At 43.2% G+C, this 23,534-nt stretch overlaps 1 protein-coding gene across 1 annotated transcript in view; it reads left to right on the top strand.

Annotated features, from left to right (window-relative positions):
- Window positions 1-23,534, top strand: part of DUSP22 (dual specificity phosphatase 22) — a gene marked incomplete at its 5' end in the record, with an annotated part of 59,480 nt that overhangs the window by 25,177 nt on the left and 10,769 nt on the right. Inside the window, one exon of the mRNA XM_006753212.2 lies at window positions 19,277-19,326. Coding sequence (XP_006753275.2) covers window positions 19,277-19,326 — 50 coding nt within the window. The remainder of the gene's footprint in view (window positions 1-19,276; window positions 19,327-23,534) is intronic.

The raw sequence follows: 23,534 nt of genomic DNA, 5'->3' as shown, positions 1-23,534 counted from the left end.
CATGACAGGGGAAGGCGCCCCAACTCCCCAGTCAGCCCTGCTCTTAGGCCGACCAGGGGCTGCAACTAGGGATTGGGCCTGCCCTCTGCCACCCGGGAGCAGCCTAAGCCAGCAGGTCGTTATCTCCTGAGGGGTCCCAGACTGCGAGAGGGCACAGGCTGGGCTGAGGGACCCCCCCTCCCCGCCGAGTGCCCAAAGTTTTGTGCACCGGGCCTCTAGTAATAATTATAGTCAGTGAAACAAGAGCTCTGGCTCTGGGCAGGCCTTTGGTGCTAGGAATCAAGTAGGAACTGAGGCTGTGGAATCTCCAGAAACAAGGTTCTTCTTCTGCTGTGTATGTCTGGGGGCATGTGCAGTGACCAGGCGTTTGACCAGAGCTTTGGAAGGGACTGGAAATTTGGGAAATCTGGTTGGTGGCTTTCGAGCCAGGCGAGGCTGGCAGTGACAAGACATGATGCTTCTGGTGGGGCCCTGACACCACAGACCATACCTGTTTTGTCCACTCCCTAGAACTGGTGAGCCAGCAATGCAGATGGCATCATCCCAGTGACAACTGGCTCACGTCCCCTGCCAGCAAGTGGCAGAGCCATCAGGAAATAAATCATTGCCACATACATGGTTTCAACATGAATGAATCCCAGCCCTGTAATTATAACATACACTGCATGTGTAGGTCTTGGTTGAGAAGCTACTTGCATTTAGTCATAAGTGTTTTCTCATTTGTGAGCTGTGTCTTTAGCGCCTACTGATGGCTTCAGATTTGAAGGGTGGTTAAAAACTTCTGCTACAGAGACGGTGCTTTTCAAATCAGAACCCTCATATTGTTCAAAAGTGCTAAGGAAGTAATATTGAGTAATGAAAGGTTTCTCCCTTCCTCTGAAAAAAGAAACAGAACTCTTTCTAATGTAAAAGATTTCAGTGTTTGTTTCATTTTTCATTCTGGGTATTTAACCAGAACACCTGCAGGAAACAACTATTTTTTCACTATTAACAAAAATGCTTTAAAAGGTATTCTCATTCCTTCACTGGGCTAATAGCCCAAAGAATTTTAATTTTTAAATAACGTACATTTTAGGATTAAAAAGAAAAAATATAGTTTGGTAACAGGGTTTCCCATGCATTCATGTGTGGAATAGTTTACTCCCCTATATTTAAACCAGACGTTGTATGTCTACCAGATAGTTTTGTTTTGTTTCTTTATTTTTATTGATTTCAGAGAGGAAGGGAGAGGGAGGGAGAGCTAGAAACATCAATGATGAGAGACTCATTGATTGGCTGCCTCCTGCATACCCCCTACTGGGGACCAAGCCCATAACCCAGGCATGTGCCCTTGACCGGAATCAAACCCGAGACCCTTCAGTCCGCAGGCCAATGCTCTATCCACTGACCCAAACCGGCTAGGGCTGGATAGGTTTTTTTAAGCTTAAATTCAGCGTGGATATATTTTTTTTCACTTTAAGTTGTGAGTTTTATATTTTTAACCATGTAAGTTGCAGTTTTTTATTATAATTTTTTAAGAATAAGATGTTTCCATAGGCAGGCATTTATTCCTAGTGATTCTGTTTTGTATTTCCTTTAATACTAAAAACATTCTTTTTTGAGGTGTCTAGGCTCAGAATTTTCTTTTGATAGTTTGTTTGCAGTTGGCCCCTTCTGATTCTGATATTTACTGTTATCTATATGTCAGTACTGCTGTTTTGCTCACCTGTTTATTTATGAGGAAACTCACCAATGTCAGGTATTCAGTCTGCTTAGACAGTGGTGCTGAGGGACTGAGGGTTCCTGGAAGGACCTCATTCCCCTGCTACATGTGTGCCTGGTGACCAACCCCATCTCTCTTCCTCAGAAGTTTTTTGGGGGGCTTCCCAAATGTAAGACAAGCCCACGCTCAGCTTTTCAAAGGCATTGAATTATAAGAAACTGTGCTTCTTTGTGCACTTTTCTCCCACCCTTGTCCTGCCTGCCCAAGTGTTCCCCTCCCCTCAGAGCTCAGCCAGCTCTCCCAGTGCCCTCCAACCTCAGGGCTTCGTCCCCTTTCTACAGTATTTTGAGTCTGTACTCTTGGTTGGATTGTGAATTGTGTACGCTCTGTGACAGCTTCTTTAATATGTCAAAATAGCTGCTTGACCTCTGTTTGCTGATCTAGTCCTTTGCCACCTCTGCCCGGGCTCTGGAGCTGGTCACAGGCCCGCTGCAACAGGTGCTGTGCTGGACCTCTTTGTTCTCCTCCAGCACGCAGCCTGGCTGCTTCACAGGGCCCTCTTCAGGTGCTTGCCGAGAGTAGAAGCCACATGCATTTTCAGCTCCATTCCAAAGTGAGGCATCCTGTCTTTGGTGATTTGTGACTTATTGGGCGTGGCTGAGGGTTGAAGGAAGAGCTGTACAAGAATGATTTATTAATCACAAGTAATTTGTGAAGCCAGAGGGTCTGGTCAATTCAGTGCAGCTTATGAGCATTGGCAGGTCTAGATGTCCTGTTCTACAGAGCTCTTATGGCCTATAGTTCAGGATTACCTCTTCCTAAGTTATTACAATAGAGAGTCTCCTGTGAAACTTCTGTGACTTTCTGATTGATCTCATAAGGGTCCTTAAGCTGCCTTTGGTTTACATTAGAAGTTTGGTTATACAAGAAGGACAGTCCATCAACAACACAGTCAGTAAATAACTTCTAAGGGCTTCCACACCCAAGACAGCATGCTTAAGGTAGGGGCAGAACTGGTTGAAATGTTGTCTCAGATTTCAGGGAGCATTTGGCCAGATCATGAAAAGCTGAGAGAACATTCCAGGCACAGGGGCAGTGTTCTGGCTCATGAGGAAGAGCCTTGTCACCTGTGGTCCTTTCTCTGGTGGCCACTCAGTCAGACTGCAGGGCCTCACCCCAGATGTGCCTTTCTACCTGGTGACCACAAAAGCCCACAGCTCTCAGAACCCTGGGTCCACCCTGTCCATGACCTTCAGGTCACAGGAACTGAGGCTACATTTCCCCTGGCATAAGCCAGGTGTCTTGTCTCATATACATAGGGATGGGCCAGAGTGTTCACTGCAGCTCTGTTTGTAATAGCAAAAGACTGCCCCCCGCCAAACACACACACACACACACACACACACACACACACACTCTCTCTCTCTCAGCAGAAACTAGTGGTCAGTTATGATATGCCCATATTAAGAAATACTCTGCAGCAGTTCAAAAAGAAGAGGAGGTTTATGTGTGTGCACAGAAAAAGATCAACTGTTACACAAAAAAAGCAAATTGTATAATAGTATCTACAATATGATCCCACTTAAGTAAAATTAAATATCAATTATATATTTCTGATATCATATAAGTGTGTAAATGCACACACATAAGGGTTTGAAAGGACTATGTCAAACTAAGAATGGTGAAAAGAAGTAGGATAGGAGAGGAGGGTGATGAGGATGAGTTTCACTTTTTTCACTATTATTATTTATTTTTTATAATGGGAGTATCTTCATAGTATGTTTTTTAATGAAGAAAGGTAGGGCAGGAACACAGGCAGGTGGGTGGCCACACTCTTGGTAATAATGACAGGTAATAGAACTTAATTATCACTTTTTGTGAATAATTTGGAATTGTCATGTTACTGTGTAATTGATTTTCTTAAAAATGAACAATAAATTTAATAAAAGAAAAGAAATAATGACAGGTAGATTGCTTGGCTGGAATGGATTCTGTGTTTGATAACAGTGTTTTCCATGGATTCATGTGTGAATGTGTGACATCAAACAAGCTACATCTGTGTCATTCAGGTCAGTAGGTATACAGCATTCATTTCAGTCACCTTAATCTTTAAAAGGAGAAGATAGTCCAAAACACAGATTTCAAATGTACAGGTTTCATTTTCAATATCAATTATGTTCTGTTTCTACTTGATTAAGTTAAAAGAGTTTCTGACATTTTTTAGGATTCATAATTCCCCTTGTTATGTAGTTTGAAGCATTGGGCAAGATTTCCTGTTTGGATTGGCCATTGTTTCCAGTGTGGATGATTTCAGTATTTTGGCATTGCAAAAAATACCACAGTCAGATCACTGATGAGTACAGGACCTTTGGAAACAAACCATTGTTGGGCCTGGAATGGTTTTCAGATTAACAGCTGTTTCCAATGAGCCTCAGTTGTTTTCGCCTCTCTAGGAAATTCTTTGATGCCGTCCAAATATCAGTGGTACCCACTATACCAAAGACTTGCAGCAGCTTTCCTGTGTTGAGGTAAATTTGTTTGAAGCCAACCTCAGACTTAAATAGAAATGACTCAAATAGAAATGATTATGGTAGGTATCGAAAACTGTCTAGTAATTGCTCTTTCTCGAGTCAAGTGGTGTCTGAGCTCCTTGTATGGGGACAGTCAAGTGCAAAAGGCAGCTCCAGCTGGCTGCTGACCTCTTCCTTGGTGACAAGCTGACTTGCAAGTGGAGTTCTAAAGCCAGAATGGACTAGAAGGCGCTTGAAATCTTCTAGTACTTCCTGAATTCTAGAGAGGAATTATTGTTTGTCTCTGAATGACAGAGGTCTGTGTTAAGCTTCCTGTGCCTCGCTTTCTAGAGCCCCTGTACATCAGCTAGGGACTTCTCGGTAGTACTCATACTTACTGACCAGTGTCTTCACACACCTGAAGACTTCCTCAGACTGTTTCTCTAAATCGAGAAACAGTCTCAGGACTGTTCCCAGACTGGTTCTCAAATCGAGTCCCGGTTTCTTGAGCATTTCTTACTGAGCCCCCTTCTGGTCCACCTCTCCTGATTCCCTGTGTGACCAAGTACCAAGCACATTGTGTGCGAGGTGCTGTGTTCCCAGAATGGGCTTGCCTAGTTTGCATCCCTCCCAGTCCTCAACAGAGAATATGCCAGTGGCAGGAATAACAGGACCTCCAAACCCAGGTCCTACATGAGCTGTCCTCTGGGCCACAGCTGGAGTGGTAGTAGGCATTGACAATGGCAACTAGACTGCCAGAAAGTGCTGCACTGCTCAGTGTGGATGATATGGAGGTTCTGTTGGTTTATACAAGACCCTCATGCCCATGGGCTGGAGGGATGGGAGAGACTTCGTAAAGAGGGGTGTTGAGGCAGCCTCCTAGGACTAGAATGGTTTGGTTCAGTAGGGAGCTGTGTCTCAGGAGAAACCCTTCCAGGCTGGCCAGGAAGGGGAAATAGGCCCAGAGCCACTGGGAATGTGCAGGTCACCTGCTTATAGAATAGAAAAGGTAGCCCCTCAGTGACAGTCAGAAGGAGGCAGCTCCAGTTGGCTGGGGTGACAGCGGTGCCATCTTCATTTCTCCTTTTAGTTAAGTTGGAAGCTATTCCCTCAGATTCAGAAAATGTTTTATTGAATAACTGCCTTGTAGCAGGGATTGGGAATAAAATACAAAGAGAGGTAAGATGGGCCCAGCATTAAGAAGGGAGAGGCACAGAAGTCCTTACAACAGTGTAGAGTTGCACTATATCACATAGGGAGGGTCCCTGAGGCACCCAGGAGAAAATGGCTCACCTGTGAGGCCAGCCAGGCTTTGCCAAGGAGTTGACAGTTTGGTGCCATCCTAAGGATATAAGATAACAGAGGTTTTCCAAATAGTAATGGTGAGCAGGAACAGTTGGAGTGGAACATGGGCTCCCAGGTAATAAAGCACACGTGTGCGGGTGAGCACAGGGCATGCAGTGGTACAGGCGTGCAGAGGTAAGGTGTGTTCTGGGACTCATAGAGGCCCAGGGGAGTAGGTCTGTAGAGTGTCCAGGCTGGGAAGGGAGTCCCACAGCAGATTCGGAAGGGTTTCATTTGTCAAGTGGAGTTCTGTATTGTGCAAAGCAGAGACTTAGCAAAGATTTTTAAACAAAGTCAAGTGACATACTTTGGATTTCTCTTCCAGGGTTTGACTAAGGAAAGAGGTAGAGTGAGGGAAATTAGTATCAGGTAAGCTATTGGGAAGCTCTTACAGTACTCCTGGTCATAAGTGGTGAGGGTTTGAACTGAGGTACTGGGGAATGGGATTTTTTTTTCCTAGAAGTCATTTCCACAAAGTAACACTGCAAAGTTGAAAATCAAAGGATGGAAAAAGATTTTCTAGCACATATGAACCCAAGGAAAGGTGGCATAGCAGTAGTTTTATCAGATGAACAGAATTGAAAGCAAAAGAAAATAATTGAAATAAGGGGAACTTGGGGTTGCCTTATAAAACTGCTTCAAAATATAGGAAGCCATTTCTCAAGTGGAAAATAGGAATTGTTTGCAGGTTAAATGTGGGGAGTGAAGCAGGGGTGATGTTAAGGATGCCTGAGGTCACAGCTTTGAGGATTGAAAGGACAGTTTGTGCCACCAATGGATGTTAGAGCTCCAGGAGGTGGAGACAGAGTTGAAAAAGGACCAAGCTCACTTCTGGATGAGATGCTCATCTGATATTCCCAATGAGATAAAAATGCATGTGCAGGGCTCAGGTGAGCGATCTAGGCTGGAGATGATTTCAGCATCCTCAGCTATGCCATTGAGGTTGAATAAAACCATGCAAGAAATGCTCCTACAGCATGACCGGGAGGGTAGAAAATGAACAGAATGCAGGGAGGGTGAAGCATCTGGCTTTAAGTGGTCGCATAACATTCAGAGCACAGGACCCCATATGTTGTGTGGTGGATTATTCCGAAGGCCATGCCCTTTTATGGTTCTAGTTAGTCTCAACTATGTTGAGTCTAGTCCTTGTTGTTTCCTGCAGGGGCACCCCAGAGCACAGAGTGGTTGGAGAGAATCAGCTCTGGGCAGATATTCTGCAGTTCTTTGGCCACTAACTCTTAACAAGAAGTCTCTCTTGCTTGGCCATGCTCAGTGCTTTGGACAGAGGAAGTGACATCAGAGCATATCTGGAAAGCTTTAAGAGGGGTGCAATTTTCAAAGGAGTTTAAAAGGGAGGAGCTACTTAGTGTCAAGGGAAGGACCAAGGCGAGTATGCATGGAGGGGGCCCTGGGTATCTGGTGGTGATGGCATGCAGAGGGTTGCTGGCAGGTGCCTTGGTGAGGCCCTTCCAACGGCAGTCAGACATTTGAGAAGTAACAAATGGTTGCTTGGTTAGGACCCAAAGCTGGTTCATGGCTCTCGGTACCATCATTGTTTGTAGCCACAAGAAAAATAATGACTTAGAAGTGGCCTGGTGTACTGAAGTATGCTTTAAGCAAGTTTGCCGTTTTCAGGTGCTTGTAATAATGCATTGCTGGCAGGGACTCCAGGTGGACTGTGTGCTGCTACACCTGCAGGGGAAGTGATCAGCCTGATTTTAAAAGCCATGAGCGAAGCAGTGCCCCCAGCTAGTATCATCACCTTGGTGCCGGCTGCATGAGCAGGTCATGCCCACATTGTGCCTTGAAGTGTGCCCCTCGCTATTTCTGACTCCTGGGATGTTTGGAGAACTTTGTGTGCTGGGGCCCAGCTCAGTGTTGAACCCGGGTTTGAACTGAGAAATTATTTATCTCCTCTCAGTTATCACCACAACTAGTATAGGTGTCAAATGTCAGCATTCATTATTGAGCAGGGCATCAGAAAATGCAGGCCACACCTGCTCCCAGCATGGGGAGAAGGGAGGGAGTGCGTGCCTGAGTCTGGACTACAGCCTCTGTCCTTTGAAGGTCAGCTTGTGGACATGCTTATTTGCTTCTCAGACTTTTTCCCAATTAAAGGGAGAAAATTTATTAAGTCTATTAAGCAAGACACACAGCTACCTGCCAGAGAAAGGAGAGGACAAGTGGGAAAGCCGCCACGGGTCATCCCTTTATTATTTTATTAATGACTGCAAAGGGACCACTTTTCTGACATGGTCTGAGGCACCTGAAGTTGAGCCACCGATCTTGGAAACTTTTCCTAAGCAGAGGATCTTAGAGACTGTTTCCAAGTGTACTGGCCTTTAGAGCAAGTGGTCAAGGTCTAGCAATGGTCCTACTTGAATTTACTATTTAATGAAATACCTTGTCACAGAAACCAGCCCTACCACACCCAAGCAGGAGGAAGCTTCAGATCTACTGCAAATGATTGCTAACTTAAACTGCATTATTTAACACCCTGAACCTATACTCTAAAGACAAAATAAATCTCATAGCTAACAAAGTAAGAATGTTTTCAAGCATTTGATTTTTAATTTTTTTTTAAGAGTAGAGAGCATCACATCTCAAGGATTATTTTTTTAATATATTTTATTGATTTTTTTTACAGAGAGGAAGGGAGAGGTATAGAGAGTTAGAAACATCGATAAGAGAGAAACATCGATCAGCTGCCTCCTGCACACCTCCTACTGGGGATGTGCCCGCAACCAAGGTACATGCTCTTTACCGGAATCGAACCTGGGACCCTTGAGTCCACAGGCCTACGCTCTATCCACTGAGCCAAACCGGTTAGGGCGCATTTGATTTTTTTAAATGTTCTCCAAGCGAGGCCTCCCCCGTCTTCTGACAGAGCCTCTCTTGCTGCTGCTCCTGCATTTGCAGTGGGATTGTGGTGAATGGCGTCACCCAGTCACCTCAAGGTCCTGCTGACTCAAGTGAGAGGCCTCTGCCTACTTGGTGGCCCATGCTCTCTCTCTCTCTCTCTCCCCCCTTGTGAGTTCCCCTCACACAGGCTCTAACCAAGGTGGCCTGGGACTTCCTTCTGTACGCAGTACAAGAGGATGCAGCTGTCAGAGTAAAAATAGCCCATTGGACTGCTTTCAATGGCAGCCATGGAGAGAGAAGACTTCGTGAAGTGCTGCCCTTTGAAGGAAGGCCCTGGAACACTGACCAGCCAGCACGCAGAGCAGAGCAGAGCAGATTCTCCCCTCCCCTGTTGCTTTTCGGACATAGAAAATGTAGGGATTGAGTGCAATCTCTAATTACCCACCTCACCTGGGTATAGAGGTCCAGGCTCCCTCGTATTCAGGGGAAATGGAGAGTTGCTATTCTCTGCTTTGCTTCTCTGCACCAACTCTGAGCTTGGTAACCCCTCTTGGTGGCTCACCCAGATGCCTTTATGACATCTACCCTGTGCACATTGTTTGCCTACCCATGTCGGACTGGCCAGCTCTCTCGGGCAGCTCCCTGCTGTATGGCAGCGTTTGCTTCTTTCTAGAAACCAATTCTAGGGTCTGATCCCACATGGAGGATGTGACATTAGGCCCAAAGGATCACAAATTTTATTTAGAAAAATCTTAAAGTGCTATGAATTGTGTCTAAGCCTAAAGATAGTGGCCGTCTTCTAAGTCGACACTTGCTCTGCTATGGATCTGTCATTTTGTGATAGTGAGGGAATCTGCCACCTGGTCGGCTTAGCAATCTGTGAAAGAGACTACAGTGTTTCAGTGTCATGCTGCTGCCTGAGTAGAGGGCTGATTGGAGAAGGAAAACCATTACCTTGCCAAGAAGGTGAGGACAGCTAGGACAGGTGCACTTGTCCAGGTCTCTGAGACCTCTGGGAGAGTGTGCGTGGCTCTGCACTAGTTCCTCTGGCTCGTCTGCTTGTGGCCTTCAGTGCCTGGTGTGTGAGGTGCCACATTTGCAGGTAACGAAGGACTGCCATCATGGTGGAGGCCACTGACAACAACTTGCCTTCCACAATTTACTTAGCACCCACCAACTGCTCTCAATATATCGCATCTAGTGTCCGTGTTTAACCAGTCCTATATTAGAGGAAAACCCCTCGTCTGTTTCTCTCACAGAGTAGGAAGAGAATTGAGCACAATTGATGATTAAAAGTTGCAGTCCTAAGGACATGGCGTGCTGTATCAGATGTTTAAATGTCAAGGGAAAATATGCACAGAATGACTCCAGTCAGCAGAATGACTTCGTGAAGTGTCACTGTCTAGACCAGGGCTTGGCACACTTTTTCTATCAAGGGCAATAAATATGTTGGGCTTTGTGTGCCCTGAGGTTTCTGTGGTGGTATCCTTGTCCCCTGTAGTGTAAAAGGAGCTCGAGATAATATGTCAGTGAGCAGATGTGGCTGGGTCCCAATAAATAGGGGCCTCAATTTGCCAGCTCTGGTCCTCACAACCAGGTGGATGGAGCATAGCTGGGACAGACCTCAGTGACTGGGCCAGGAGCATGTGTTGGGTCCAAAGCTTGGAGCCATTTACTCCACAATTTAATGCAAGTCCTGGAAATTTCTGAGCATTTTGCCTGCTTTCACCTTAGTTATAACTTTCCTTTGTTAATGAGACCAGTCACAGTATCCTGCTGAGACCATTTAGAGCATATAGAAAAGTAAAGATGGAGGCCTAGCCCTTTGTGTGTGACTACTGTCCTGTCCGCCTGCCTGCACTGGACCATGGCCCAGGTGCCTCTGCCCAGCCTGGGAATAGTGCTCCTCTGCCCAGCCTGGATTGGTGTCCCTGTGCTTAAAATTGTAATAGTGGGTCTCCCTTCCAATGTATTCCTTCCTTTACTTCACAGCATTTATTGGTGATCTTTGAAGAGAGAGGTGCTAGAATATTGAAAGAAAGATGACTAAGATAGGATCTATGCACTGAAGGGATTGGAGATCTAATGGGAGAGACCATTTACGAGCAGTCGTTGTCCTATGTGCTGGTCCCCTAGTGCCTTCGTGCTGGCTTCGTGGTGGTGTGTGGTATGGGCACTTAGAACAGGGAGCTGGAGTGAGTCCAAGGAAAGGAGGGGAGAGGGAGGAAGGGGAAGCCTCTGCAGAGGCAGTGGGTTACATCTGGGAGGTTTTCCTGAGGAAGTGCCACTGGGAGGAATCCTGCAGGAGAAGAGTATTCCAGAGAGAAGTGACCACAGGAACCCAGGGAGTGGGGGGGCAGGAAAGTACAAGACATTTGGGGAGACTCACAAGTAGGCCAGGATGCCTGGGGAGCTGGGAAAGTAGCAGGGTAAGCTGTGGGTCAGTATTGTAGGACTTTGGGGAGGGTCTTCTTCATTTTGCAAACAGGAAGGACCCACTGGACATTTTTTTTAGCAGCCTAGTTATGACCAGATGAAAATGTACCTTTGTGTGTTTTACAAGGGGTACCTGTGGAATACTCTTGAAGTTTCTACTGCTGATTTCTCCTGATAATTCCTAAGCATGGGTTTTCATTCACGATAATTTTTATATGGTCATTCAGCATTAACATTAATTAAGTAATACTGTGCCATTACTTGGTTTGGAGACACTGTTGAAACTGGCCCTGCTTTCCTCATGAGTCACATTGAGTACATTAGCCAGTCCTCAGACAGAACTGAAATCACAGAAGAGGGCTTGCGGTGGTGGGTTTGAGCTGGCGTGAGCCTCCCTCGCTATCTTCCCATAACCCACCCTTATTGGCTCGAGGAAATCGGATGTGCTGGCTGTGCCCACGTTAGCCTTTCATTGAAATAGCTTGAGCAAAAATAAGCATTTGGGTCCTCATCTGTTGATCTGACAAGTCAAATATATGTCATTATTTGACTAACCTGAAAGAAGTCAACAGGTGTTAGAAGTTTCTCATTTGCATTTTTTTCTCACAAAATCAAACCAAGGGCTAAATCTTGTCTCTCCACTCTGACCTTACCACCCCTCCTCAACCTATCAGGCACCACAGAGTTCTTGGAAGTTGTTATTTGTAGTAGTGTTTCCTAAACTTAGCAGGTGCAGGAAGAATCGGTGGCAAATAGGTACTGTAAGAAAATTCATCTTCAGTTTAAAACCTGGACTTAAAACATGAATTATGTTGCATAGCTAAAGGACTGTGTTTATCCTCTGCTCATTTTCTACAATTATTTATGTGAGCCTTTTGTTACAGTACAAATAATTAAAAAAGATGGCCAAGAATCTCACCCCTCGGACCTTACCTGGTTTTGTTTTTTATGCTAACTTCCAGTTCTTAGTCTTCAGGTATATGTAAGTTTTTGCAGATGTAATCTTTTTATGGGTATACTTTTGTATTTTACTTTTCCCCCTTAAAATGTTATTGGCTATGTGAAAAGTCTTAAATTCAGAAATAATAATCAAAATGCACATGCCAGGTATTGGGTTTGGCTTCCATATTTCCATATCTGTAAACTGGGTGGGAATGTCCACATGCTTTCTCTGGAGCGTGCACTCTGCAAAGAGAGGCCTCGATAAAGAAGACAGTCATCCAGTCCAGCCTCTGCATTCGAAAGCAAGTTCAAGTTTGTGATTGCCCTCTCTGGGTTCTTCACAAGTGTGGCCAGATTATTTTTTTCAGGGTCAAATTACCTTTAGGTTTATATAAAATTCCAGGAGTAGTCAAATTCATAGAGACAGAAAAGTAGAAGGGGTGTCCAGGAGTTGGGGGAAGGAGAATATGGGGTTGGTGTTTAATGGGTACAGAATTTCCATTTGGGAAAATGAAAAATTTGGGGGGAATGGATGGAGATATAAATGTAAATATACCTAAGCCACTGAACTATTAAAAATGGCTAAAATGTTATGTGTATTTTATATATGTTATGTATAATTTACCACAATGAAATAAAGTGCAAAGAGTAGTTGTCTCAAGTGGGAAAAACTTTTGTTTTTGTAATAATACACTTATCCTAGGGGAATACGTTCCATGACCTCCAATGGATACCTGAAACCCTGGATTGTACAGAACCCAATATATATATGATATGTTTTTGTCCCATCCACACTTCAGGGCTTCTCCTCGACATAATAAAATTGCTAGCATCACTCCTGTTGCACTTTGGGGCCATTATGAAGTAAAATAGGGGTGAATTGAGCACAAGCACTGCAATTCCTTGACAGGTGATCTGACAACCTAAACAGCTATCAAGCGCTTGAAGGGTGGGGAGCATCCACAGCATGGATGTGCTGGATGAAGGGATGATTCGCATCCCAGGTGGGATGTAGTGGACAGGCAAGATGTCATCATGCTACTCAGAAGGGCATGCAATTTAAAGCTTATGAATTGATGGAGGTGTGGAACATACTGACATACCTTCATGTAGAGTTATGGCAGTGGTTAGCAAACTGCAGCTCATGAGCCACATGCAGCTCTTTGGCTCCTTGAGTGTGGCTCTTCCACCAAATACCACGTGCAGGCGTGCACGTACAGTGCTATTGAAACTTCGTGGCCCATGCGCAGAATTCGGTATTTTGTGGAAGAGCCACACTCGAGGGGCCAAAGAACCGCATGTGGCTCGTGAGCCACAGTTTGCCAACGACTGGGTTAGGGGGACAAGAAGAGATAAACCAAAGAACTTATATACTTATATGCACAGCCCATGGACATGGACAATAGGGTGATGAAGACCTGGGGGTGAGGGAGGAGATGGGAGGAGGGGGGAAAGGGAGAGAAATGGGAGATATCTGTAATACTGTCAACACTAAAAAATATTTTTAATGTGAAAATTAATTAAAAAACAAAACAAAAGGCTTATGAATTGTTTATTTCTGGAATCTTCCATTTAATATTTTTGGACTGTGGTTGACCGTAGGTAACTGAAACCACAGAAAGCAAAACCTCAGATAAGGAGGGGACTACTGTATAAGCTGTGGTCTTGCTTCTGGTCAGGTGTGGGATAGTCCAAATTTAAATTTGTTTTAATTTAATGTTTCTTTTTTGTAATCAATTTTGTTGAGGGTATTGTGAAATTAGCTCTTCATAGGGTCCCCAGTTTATTTTGCTCAACTCACTAATGGGTGTTAGATGACTAATTTTAATAAAGAGTTCTGTGTTTGGGAACTGCAAAGTCCAATTCATTGTAACACTCTGATATCTCGTAAATGTGGTTGTCGAAGAAAAAGTGCTACCTCTCTAAGAGGACCTCTCCTATGTACACACACATGCTGCTGCTGGCACTTGATGGGCTAAGATGAAAAACCAAGGTTTCCAATCATTAGCAGCTAAAGTGACTCTTCCATTGCCGAGATGTCCCGATTCTGGCCCTTTGAAAACTCCCTGTCCTGCTACTTACATTTTCTCTTAGGTTTTGATGGGTCATTGCAGAGAATATAATTATATTTTGTAACTTGCTTGCATTAACTTTCTTGGGAGAGAGGAAACAGATTTTGAAGGGCTTTATCTTTCCTTTGAAAAGTAGAATATCACCTAGGTTCTTGAGATGACTCTTACGATGTTTCAGAAAGAAAAAACGAGTGAATTTTAGAAATTGTACTTGAAAAAGCGAGAGTTTGATCTCTTTACTAGTCCTGAAATCAGAATCTTCCCCTACTTTGAAGTCTTTGCTTGCATACCATTTTAGGTGTATTCTTTCGTTTCAGGCCCAAAGGCCAAAAGTTACTTTTGGTGGTTACTATGCTTGTTGAAACAGAAAACTGAACAATATTAGGACTTTTGAGAATGTGCATTTAGAAAGCTTTAACCTTTTGTTCAAGAGCCTCTGAGATACTTTCTAAAACTACTCTCAGCCACTGATGTCTGATGTTTCTTTCAAAGCCCAATACAAAAACTTGATCCAAGAGGTTTACTGGGCAGATCTCACGTGACTCTTACTGTCCTGTGTTTTCCTAATCTTTTCTACATTATGTATGCTGGTTGGTATGTTCCTTGGTATTATGAATATTCCCTATGTTTGTGGTCAGTGTAGATAAGAGCTTTTCTAGAATTCTCTGCCTTTATCCTTTCCCTAGCCCCCTCTTAGGCCACGCTCTGAACATGTTAGGCCATTTAAGTTGCCAAAAGAAAGGAGCTGCTCTTTCTTTTCCTTCATAGAAATCATGAGAGTCTTAATGCATAGACTCAGTTTTTGGGAGGGGGGCGGGGGCGGGGAGGGGAAGTTCTGTATTATAGTGCAGTCTTGGGCCAGCTGTCTGAACTGAAAATCTGTAATGTGACATTTATTAGCTCCATAAAAGTTTAATATTAATTGGCTTTCCACCAACCATTTTTTGAAACATCATGGAAAGTACTGGGTTTTTATTTATTTAGTAAGAATTTTCTTTTAAAAAGGAGATAATCAATTTTAGCTTTATGTATTTTTTAAACATTAGAGGTAATGTGAAGTAGTAAATACCTAAAATGCTATGCTAATGGTAATGCTGCTATTTTTAGAACTTACGATTTTTTTTCAGATTGTTCTAGAATGTTTATATTCTTTTGTTTTACTTTAAGTTTGATATACTTTCCATAATTTAGCTGCAGACATACATAGGATATCCTGTCCCTTATCTCTGTCTCTATGGACCTCAGTACTAGAGAATGGTCTTATATAGGTCCAATTAAAAGGAAAATCAATTCCGTATGACATTTGCAGAGCCAGGTCTGTTGCTACTAGGATAATTTTAGGTTTATCCAGTCTTCTCGTGCTGCCCCACTCCTGCAGCTTTCTGAATTAGTAATTAACGGCTATGAACTGTACACATGTGCAGGCATCCAAAGCCTTTTTCAGGTACTTGATGTTCTGTAGCCTGTGGCCTCCAAGAGAGATACTTTCTGTGCTTTGTTAATGACTAAGCCAAGATAAATAGATGGTCTTGGGGACAAGCAGCTGAGCATTTCGACAGTTTTGACTCCTTTCTTTACTCATTTGCATAGGTTGTTCCCTTCTCATTGTAGATCACAGTGAGATGCATCTTAGCCTGTCCCACAGGAGCAGGCAGGCAGGAGATCGGAGTCTGCAGAGTCATGCAGTGTGCCCTTGCGCAGCGTGGCTGCAGGTTCGGCATGGTTTCCATGCTCACAGGGATAAGGCATGGGTGCCTGACAACGTTTTCCTTCCCCTGCACTTCTTGTAGTGTGATCTTTATGTTAGCAGTTTTTCGCCTTGTTTTCATCATCAACAGACATTTAGTGAGTGCCTACCTACTATGTGTCAGGCACCATTCCAGGGAAGGTTAGTGTTGTATCTTTGAGAGATCCTACCTTATGTTTTATATTTTCTCTGTCCTGCCTTAACAGTATGGGATCCCCAAACTCATGGCCGAGAGCTATTGTGTTCTTCCTTAGAAGCTTCACAGATGGGAAGCTGTACATGCCGCATCTCAATCCCAGCTAGTGAAGGAAGGGGAGGGGTACACCACAGACCAAAGTGGCCTCCTCCAGAGTTGCCTTGTCCCTCTCATCTGCTGTAGCTCAGGAAGGAAGGGGTCCCCTTTGTCATTTTCCTGCCTTGTGGGGCTGGCCTCCTTTCCTTGTACATTATGCCTAAAGGAAGCACAGTGCTTTCTAACCACATTGCTGTTGGCATTTAATGCTCTAAATAAGCTAAGAGTTTTTTAACCTCCGCTTCTTGCCACTTTCTTCCTTTCCTTCATTTTTTCTTTCCTCCAATATATGGACTATGCTGACTTCAGATTCTAGATTTTAGATTTTAGAATCAAGTGGCTGTCCGTCAGCATGTGTGACAGGCAAGCATCTTCACTCTCTGTGAGGGGAACCATCTCAGCGTCCTTGATTAATTTATGTTGCTTGGACTGATGATCACAATGGAAGGGAAGGTGGGAACCTGAAAATCCTCTCATCCCTCTGGAAGTATTCTGAAAGAGGTTGGAGGAAGTGTCTGGAGGAAAGAATTTCACAAGCTTCTGGGCCTGATCCATGGCCAACTCTCACTTTAAGAAAAAAAAGTGAGTCATTTCAGTGGTGGATGTATGAAATGATCAGTGTGTGATCTACACGAACAAGTTTGTTTGGCTTCTATGGACAGAAGGAGTGAAATGACTTTTTTTTCACAGTATAATATCCATCCCATTTTCTTTCCCTTTAAATCACTGCGCCAATACCTGTCTGATTTTGGAGGTGCTTTGGAACTTCAGACAACTGTCTCAGTCCTTCCAGAAGAGTACAACACTGCATCCAGGAAAACGGAGACAGAGGGGGCAATTGAGGACGACAAAGCAAGATGTAAAGGAGGAATAATCTGCTGGTTCGCTTTCTTCTGGCAGCTGATCCTTAATTTTTATCCTTGGTGCATTAAAGCCTGTGCGATCTCACATACAGTGCTCCCATCTGGACAAGCAGTGATAAAATGTGTCTTCTTCAAGGCCCAAAAGACCCTTTGTTGGGAGATGTAATGATTGACTCAAAGCTGGAAAAAATACATGTTTGGGAACTAAGTAGGGAAATGAGGTTTTTTTTTCTAGACTCTCATAAAAGGAGACAGGAAGGGGAATTCTCTTACTTGTGTCTTCGTGGCAGATTAGCAGGAAGGGGTTTGTTGAGAGCTTATTTATGGTCTCCTCAGAGGAGCTGGAGAAATAGGATTTCAGCTGAAATTCCCGGAACAATTCCCAGACCACATCATACAACTGGCCCAGTGAGGTCTGCTGCCGCCTCTGCCACCATCTGCTACTAGGATAATTTTAGGTTTATACAGACTTCTCGTGCCACCAGGTGCTCTTTACCCATTCTACTCTTCCCATGTCCTGTTTCCAGATCTGCCTGGTGTGGGTTTGTCAGATGATGGAACCCTAAAAGCAAAGGAAGATGAAAAAAGTAGTTGGTGTGGACTCTGTATTGAGAAAGTGGGGTTCACTATGTAAGGGAGCATCAAAATGTGGAACTGTTCCCTGGCTGGGTTGGCTCAGTTGGTTGGAACATTGTGCCATGTACCAAAAGTTTGCAGGTTCAATTACCGGTCTGGGCACATACCTAGGTTTTGGGTTCAATCCCCAGTCGGGATCTTTAAGGGAGGCAACCAATCAATGTTATCAATGTCTGTCTCTCTCTTTTTTTCTCTCTCATCAATAAACATGTCCTCAGGTGAAGATTTAAAAAAAAACGTGGAGCCCAACTAATGAGGTTCAGAGGTTGAGTGTTGACTATGAACCAGGAGATCATGGTTTGATTTGGTGGGGGCACATGCCCAGGTTTCGAGCTTGATCCCCAGTTGGCGGGGGAGGGTGTGTATGCAAGAGGCAAACATACCTAGGTTTTGGGTTCAATCCCCAGTCGGGATCTTTAAGGGAGGCAACCAATCAATGTTATCAATGTCTGTCTCTCTCTTTTTTTCTCTCTCATCAATAAACATGTCCTCAGGTGAAGATTTAAAAAAAAACGTGGAGCCCAACTAATGAGGTTCAGAGGTTGAGTGTTGACTATGAACCAGGAGATCATGGTTTGATTTGGTGGGGGCACATGCCCAGGTTTCGAGCTTGATCCCCAGTTGGCGGGGGAGGGTGTGTATGCAAGAGGCAACGGATCAGTGATTCTCTCTCCTCACTGATGTTTCTGTCTCTCTCTCCCTTCCTCTTTGAAATCAATACAAATATAGATAGACGATAGATAGATAGATAGATAGATAGATAGATAGATTTTTTTAAACGTGGAGCTGTGACGGGGTTTGGGCCAGCCACAAATTTAGGTGTTCCTTACAAGACTACATTAGCAAGTACAGCATAGATATTCCTAATGACAGGAATTAATAGTAAAATTTTAACAGACAACTGCAAACTTTTCAAAAGTCCTAGAAGACGTTATTTTATGACTTTGTCTGCTGAGGGAACTATAGTTGTCTAAACTATCCTACATGCTTGTCCTTCATTTACTCTCTTACATTGGTTTTTGTTCCAGTTACTGATGTATTCCCAGACACTTATTTCTCATGACACAATGGCAAGAGTCCATGAGGTTAGGCTACCAGAGAGGAGGCTTAAAAATGGTCCATTTAAGCCTTTATGAAGCCAAGGTTGCTGAGACATCTAGTCTTTGTATTTTCACTTGACACTGAAGATCTTTTAAGCTATAAGTCCTTCTGACGAAGAAACAACTAAAATTTAATAAAACTGAAATTTAACCTGATTTTTATGCAGCATGAATTGACATAAAAAATTTTATAGACTTTTAATAAATTTTATATGAAGTTTGTTTTTTCAAACTATTTTTTTTAAAAAAACCTGTTTAGTAAATAAGTTTTGCTTTTCTAGAAAGGAGACATAGTAAATCACATTACTTCCCTTGTGTAGAAACTCCTATCATGTAGGTACATCAGTGAAATTGAAATCTCTTCATACTAAATTTGATAAAGAAACCGTACCATAATGTTACAATTTTTAGATATCATGTTAAGGTTTTTACTACCAGTGGATCCTAAATAAAATTGATAAAAATGTGGAACATGTAAACGAGCATCTGAGGTGAGGGCTCTGGGATTTGTACCACTTACTGGGAAGTGCCTAGTTGTTTCACTTTTTGATGCCCCCTGTCTACAAGCTGTTTCCAAACCAGAGCATGAACATTTGTATACACAGTCATGGAAAATAATCAGGAACCTTAATTAAAGAGTTTTCCCCAGTTCCTTGGCAACAAAAGATGAGTGACAAACTTCTCCTTTTTATTTTTTTGACCTTAGTAAATAGTTCCTTCAAATATTTTTCTATACTGGGTATTACCTTTTATTTTTTATCATTCTACAGGGGGTTAAATACCTGTGCATTCCAGCAGCGGATTCACCATCTCAAAACCTGTAAGTTGTTTTTCTTCTGTATTATTTGGGGATATTAAAAATGGCTAAAGGACTGCAACATCAAATACCTAAAGGAGAGTAGAGTCTTGGGGCCACGAACCCTTGCTGCTGTGCACAGCTGCTGCCTCATCAGAGAGGAGGTGAGGCCCACGCAGGTGTGAGCTGCCCAGTGGGGCAGCCTGGAGCCAGAGGCGAGCTTGGTTTGCTGGTGGTCTGTACAGTAACTGATGAGCCGTCTCTAAGAAGAGTCTGGTTTTTAAAAAGAGGACCTCAGATCGAACCATTAGGATGCTCATCCTTTCTCTAGAGCAAACCCTTCCAGGAGCTGTGGGTTTTGTGTAAAGTAACACATCCAATAGAAATAGACTGTAAGCACAATGCAGTCACACTTAGAATTTTGAGTTTGCTGGGAGGCATATTAAAAAAGTAAAAAGGAATCAGTGATAAAAATTTTAGTAATGTTTTATTTACAATAGTATATCCAAAATACTTCCATTTCAACCATGTGCTAAGTATTTTTAAATGAGATATTTTACATCCTTTTTTTCATACTAAGTCTTCAAAATCAAGCAGGCTTTCTTTACAATGCCAGCACATCTCAGTTCGGATCAGCTTTATGTCAAGTACTCCACGGCCACATGTGGCTAATGGACACTCTGTGGCACAGTGTATTTGTAAAGTCTGTCCGAGTCCAGTGAACAGATCTTCCTGGTTTAGGAAAGTCCAGCCCTCTGTTTCTTCATAGTTGAATACATCTTTGACATGGTTTTGTCTCTATAAAGAGAAATGTGTCCTTGCTATCTTTTCCAGATCAACGGCCATTATATGGAGACCCGTAGGAGTAGGCTTTGGTAGAATGGAGGACATGTCTCTGGAGACCCACTGCAGTTATGGCTCTAACGTTCACACTCTTTAGTTTCCAGAAGTGATAGAGAAAGGCCATGGCAGGGAATAAAGTTTTACTGAAACATGGATTTGAACCTAGCAGGCTGAGAGGCTAGGGGCCGAAGTAAAGTATTAACCATTCAGTGCACTCACAGACACCAACCTCTGCCTCTCAGGCTGACCTTCTGCTGTTATTGGAGGTCAGATACAATAACACTCCTAGAATTACATATTACTTCTTTTCATCAGGAAAGTTAAAAGCTATGGTAGTGTTGTACATTTGGGATTCCATAGACTTGTCGGGACACATCCCTTGTGATTCTCACATTCTATTGCCTGCAAATCCTACATATCAGAAGTACAGACTGCAGAATTTTACATGTAGGATCCCAAGTATCTAGCCTCTCTAAAAGCTATCAAAATGGGACACTAACCAAACTTGATTTTTCACTGCTGCAGAGAAGAGAAATCACAGGCTAGGCAGTAATTTTGTGCAGTCTACCTGTTTGAGAAAAAAAATGGGGCTAGATGCAGACAGATTGATGTGGGGAAGGATGAGAGGGATAGGTCAAGGCACAGGTGGTAGATCAGGAAAGGGCAGGGGTAGATGGAAGTGGGGGCAAATACATTCTACCCAGGGCTCATGTTTTCAAAGTGACTCTCCACATTTCCTAGGAAAAGTCAATCTTTAAGATTGATGGAGAAAGGATTTTACTAAGATCACTAGGAAAACAGTAGTAGCTTAGGTCTGGAGGGCGGGGAAGATGCTTTAGAGAACTTCCTTGGTTATGAGTTGTGCCAAGAAACAGAAGTGGTTGGGAGGGCATGGTATGTACGGAAGGAAGTGAGCCACTGCCTTTCTCTGAGCCCACAGCAATCTTCTGCCTGTATTTTGGTGGCTATTTTTAGAATGGTTGCTTTGCTCTTATCTCAAACTGAGATTCTGACATACTCTTGAATTTGTCAATACCTAATTGGCTCTCTGACTCTTCGGAAGAATCAAACTGTAGCACATCTGGGCATTTGCTGTTAGGACACATGACCACGTGCACTTTGCGCTGCCCTGCAGGGTTCTCAGCGCAGTTGTGAATCTCTGGGCTTGCCAGGACAGGACCCTGACTTTCCACGTAAAGGTGGAGTAGTGAGTGTCCTGTGCTATGTGGACAAGTGAGCAGTAGACCCAAAATTGGAGATCTCAACTTTAAAACAAGTTTCAAATACCTTGGGCAAGTCAGTTCTTTCATCTGAAAAAGGCCTGCCTTTAGGATTTTGGAGGTGAGATCATATATGTGGAAGTGTTTTCTATGAACTCTAAGCACTTTTGAAAATAAGAGGATATTACTGTGTCTTGGGAATTACAGAAAAAGTAGTTGAAAATAAGTTTCGGTGTTCAGGCGGCCTGCTTCATTTCCTTGGAAGGTGTGCTTGTGGAAAGATCAGGTGACAGGAGGGGGATGCAGCTGCTTCTGGCAAAATCAGCCCAATCACCATCATCGTGGAGCCAGAGGACTAACCTATAAGATTTGAGTGAGTTCTTATCTGTGCCAAATATGTACAACGATGTTGTTACAATATGTGTGGTTTGCCTCTTTAACCCTCTCCTTGTATTTGGATGAAAGCGTAGTGTAGGAGAGGAGTTTGCAGTTGGGAGTTATTGCAGCATCCATGTTTGGGGCTAATGATAGAACTGCAGAGAATGCACATTGCTGCTGTTGGAGTGAAGTCTTAGCAGAGCACAACCTCTATTGCAATTAAAAAGCTAAGGCCAGACCATAGTTCACCAAAAGGCAGAAAAACTGGCACTCTGCTGCTGGGCGTTAGGCATATAGGCATTTGTGTGGTTCTTTAGGGAAACTTATTTTGAAATCCTTTGTAATAGCAACGCTTACGCATAGTAAGGTTTTGGGCATGATTCTATAAGTTTTTCTTGTTCTACCAAAATTAAATGTAGAATATGGAGTTAAGCTGAACTTTGAGCATGCCTTGTATGTTAAGACAACCTATGAAATAGCTTTTCTCTTTACCTGTTACAAATGTTTTATTGGAAAGCATCGCATGCCTTCTAAACCAGCGATTGCCAACCTTTTGGACCTCATGGACTACCAGTGGTTCACGGACCACTGGTTGGGGACTGCTACTCCAAAAATTTCCTTAAACCAGTGGTCGCCAACCTTTTGGACCTCATGGACCACCAGTGGTCCACGAACCACCGGTTGGCGACCGCTGTTCTAAACGGAAGCATGCTTTCAGAATATAAGCAGACTACAAACTTACTATTGCAGGCGGAATAGTTGACTGTCAATATGACCTATCTCATTTTGTGTAGCCTGTAAATATTAGGAACATTTGAAGGCTAGAGTGAACCTTCATTTCTGTATGATCAACCATTGTGGGTGGTCAGAAGATAAATAATCTTAATGCTCTTGCTAACAAAAGAGAGAGGAATCCTGTCTCTGGGTAACCCAATTAGAACTGGTAGTTCTTTAGTGCAGCCACTTGTAATTTATGATGCCTGAGAGTTCCTATATTTTTTTTTTCCTTTCTATAAAGGATATTGTAATAGTAATAATGCCTAATAACCAAGACTGGTAAGTTTTTAAATATTTTAATTGATTTTAGGGAAAAGGAGAAGGGGGAGAGAAAGAATCATCAATGTGAAAGAGAAACATTCTTTGGCTGCCTCCTGTACATGACCCGACTGGGGATTGAACCTGCAACCTGGTGCCCTCACCAGAAATTGAATAGGTGACTTTGGGTGCATGGAACAATGCTCAACTAACTGAGCCACACCACCCAGGGTGAGAGTCCCTATATTTAATGACAAAATAAATTCTAGAAAACTGTATTGCTTATTGTTTTAAACTTATGTATTTTAAAAATTATTTCCAGCTTTGAATATAACTTAAGGTTTTATGTCCTAAATCTTTACCCACAGATTTCTATACCCACAGGAATTCTTCTGCTAATTTTGATCTTTGAAACATTGCTGTCACTTGGTATTCAGTTGCTGCAAACCCGCTGCCCAGAAAGGTCAATTCTCTATTTTGGCCTCAGTACTCACTAACTCCCCATCTGATCTCCCAGGAACTTGATATGCAGAAACCTGGTTTGAGATAACATTAACACATTAAGACAGTAGTTCTCAACCTGTGGGCCGCGACCCCTTTTGGGGGTCAAATGATCCTTTCACAGGGGACGCCTAAATACATCCTACATATCAGATATTTACATTACGATTCATAACAGTAGCAAAATTACAGTTATGAAGTAGCAACGAAAATAATTTTATGGTTGAGGGTCACCACAGCATGAGGAACTGTATT

The sequence above is a fragment of the Myotis davidii genome, unplaced genomic scaffold (genome assembly GCF_000327345.1).
Source record: "Myotis davidii unplaced genomic scaffold, ASM32734v1 scaffold390, whole genome shotgun sequence".
Classification (NCBI taxonomy): Eukaryota; Metazoa; Chordata; class Mammalia; order Chiroptera; family Vespertilionidae; genus Myotis; species Myotis davidii.
The sequence above is the reverse complement of the archived record's forward strand: the minus strand, read 5'-3'. Positions and strand labels throughout refer to the sequence as shown.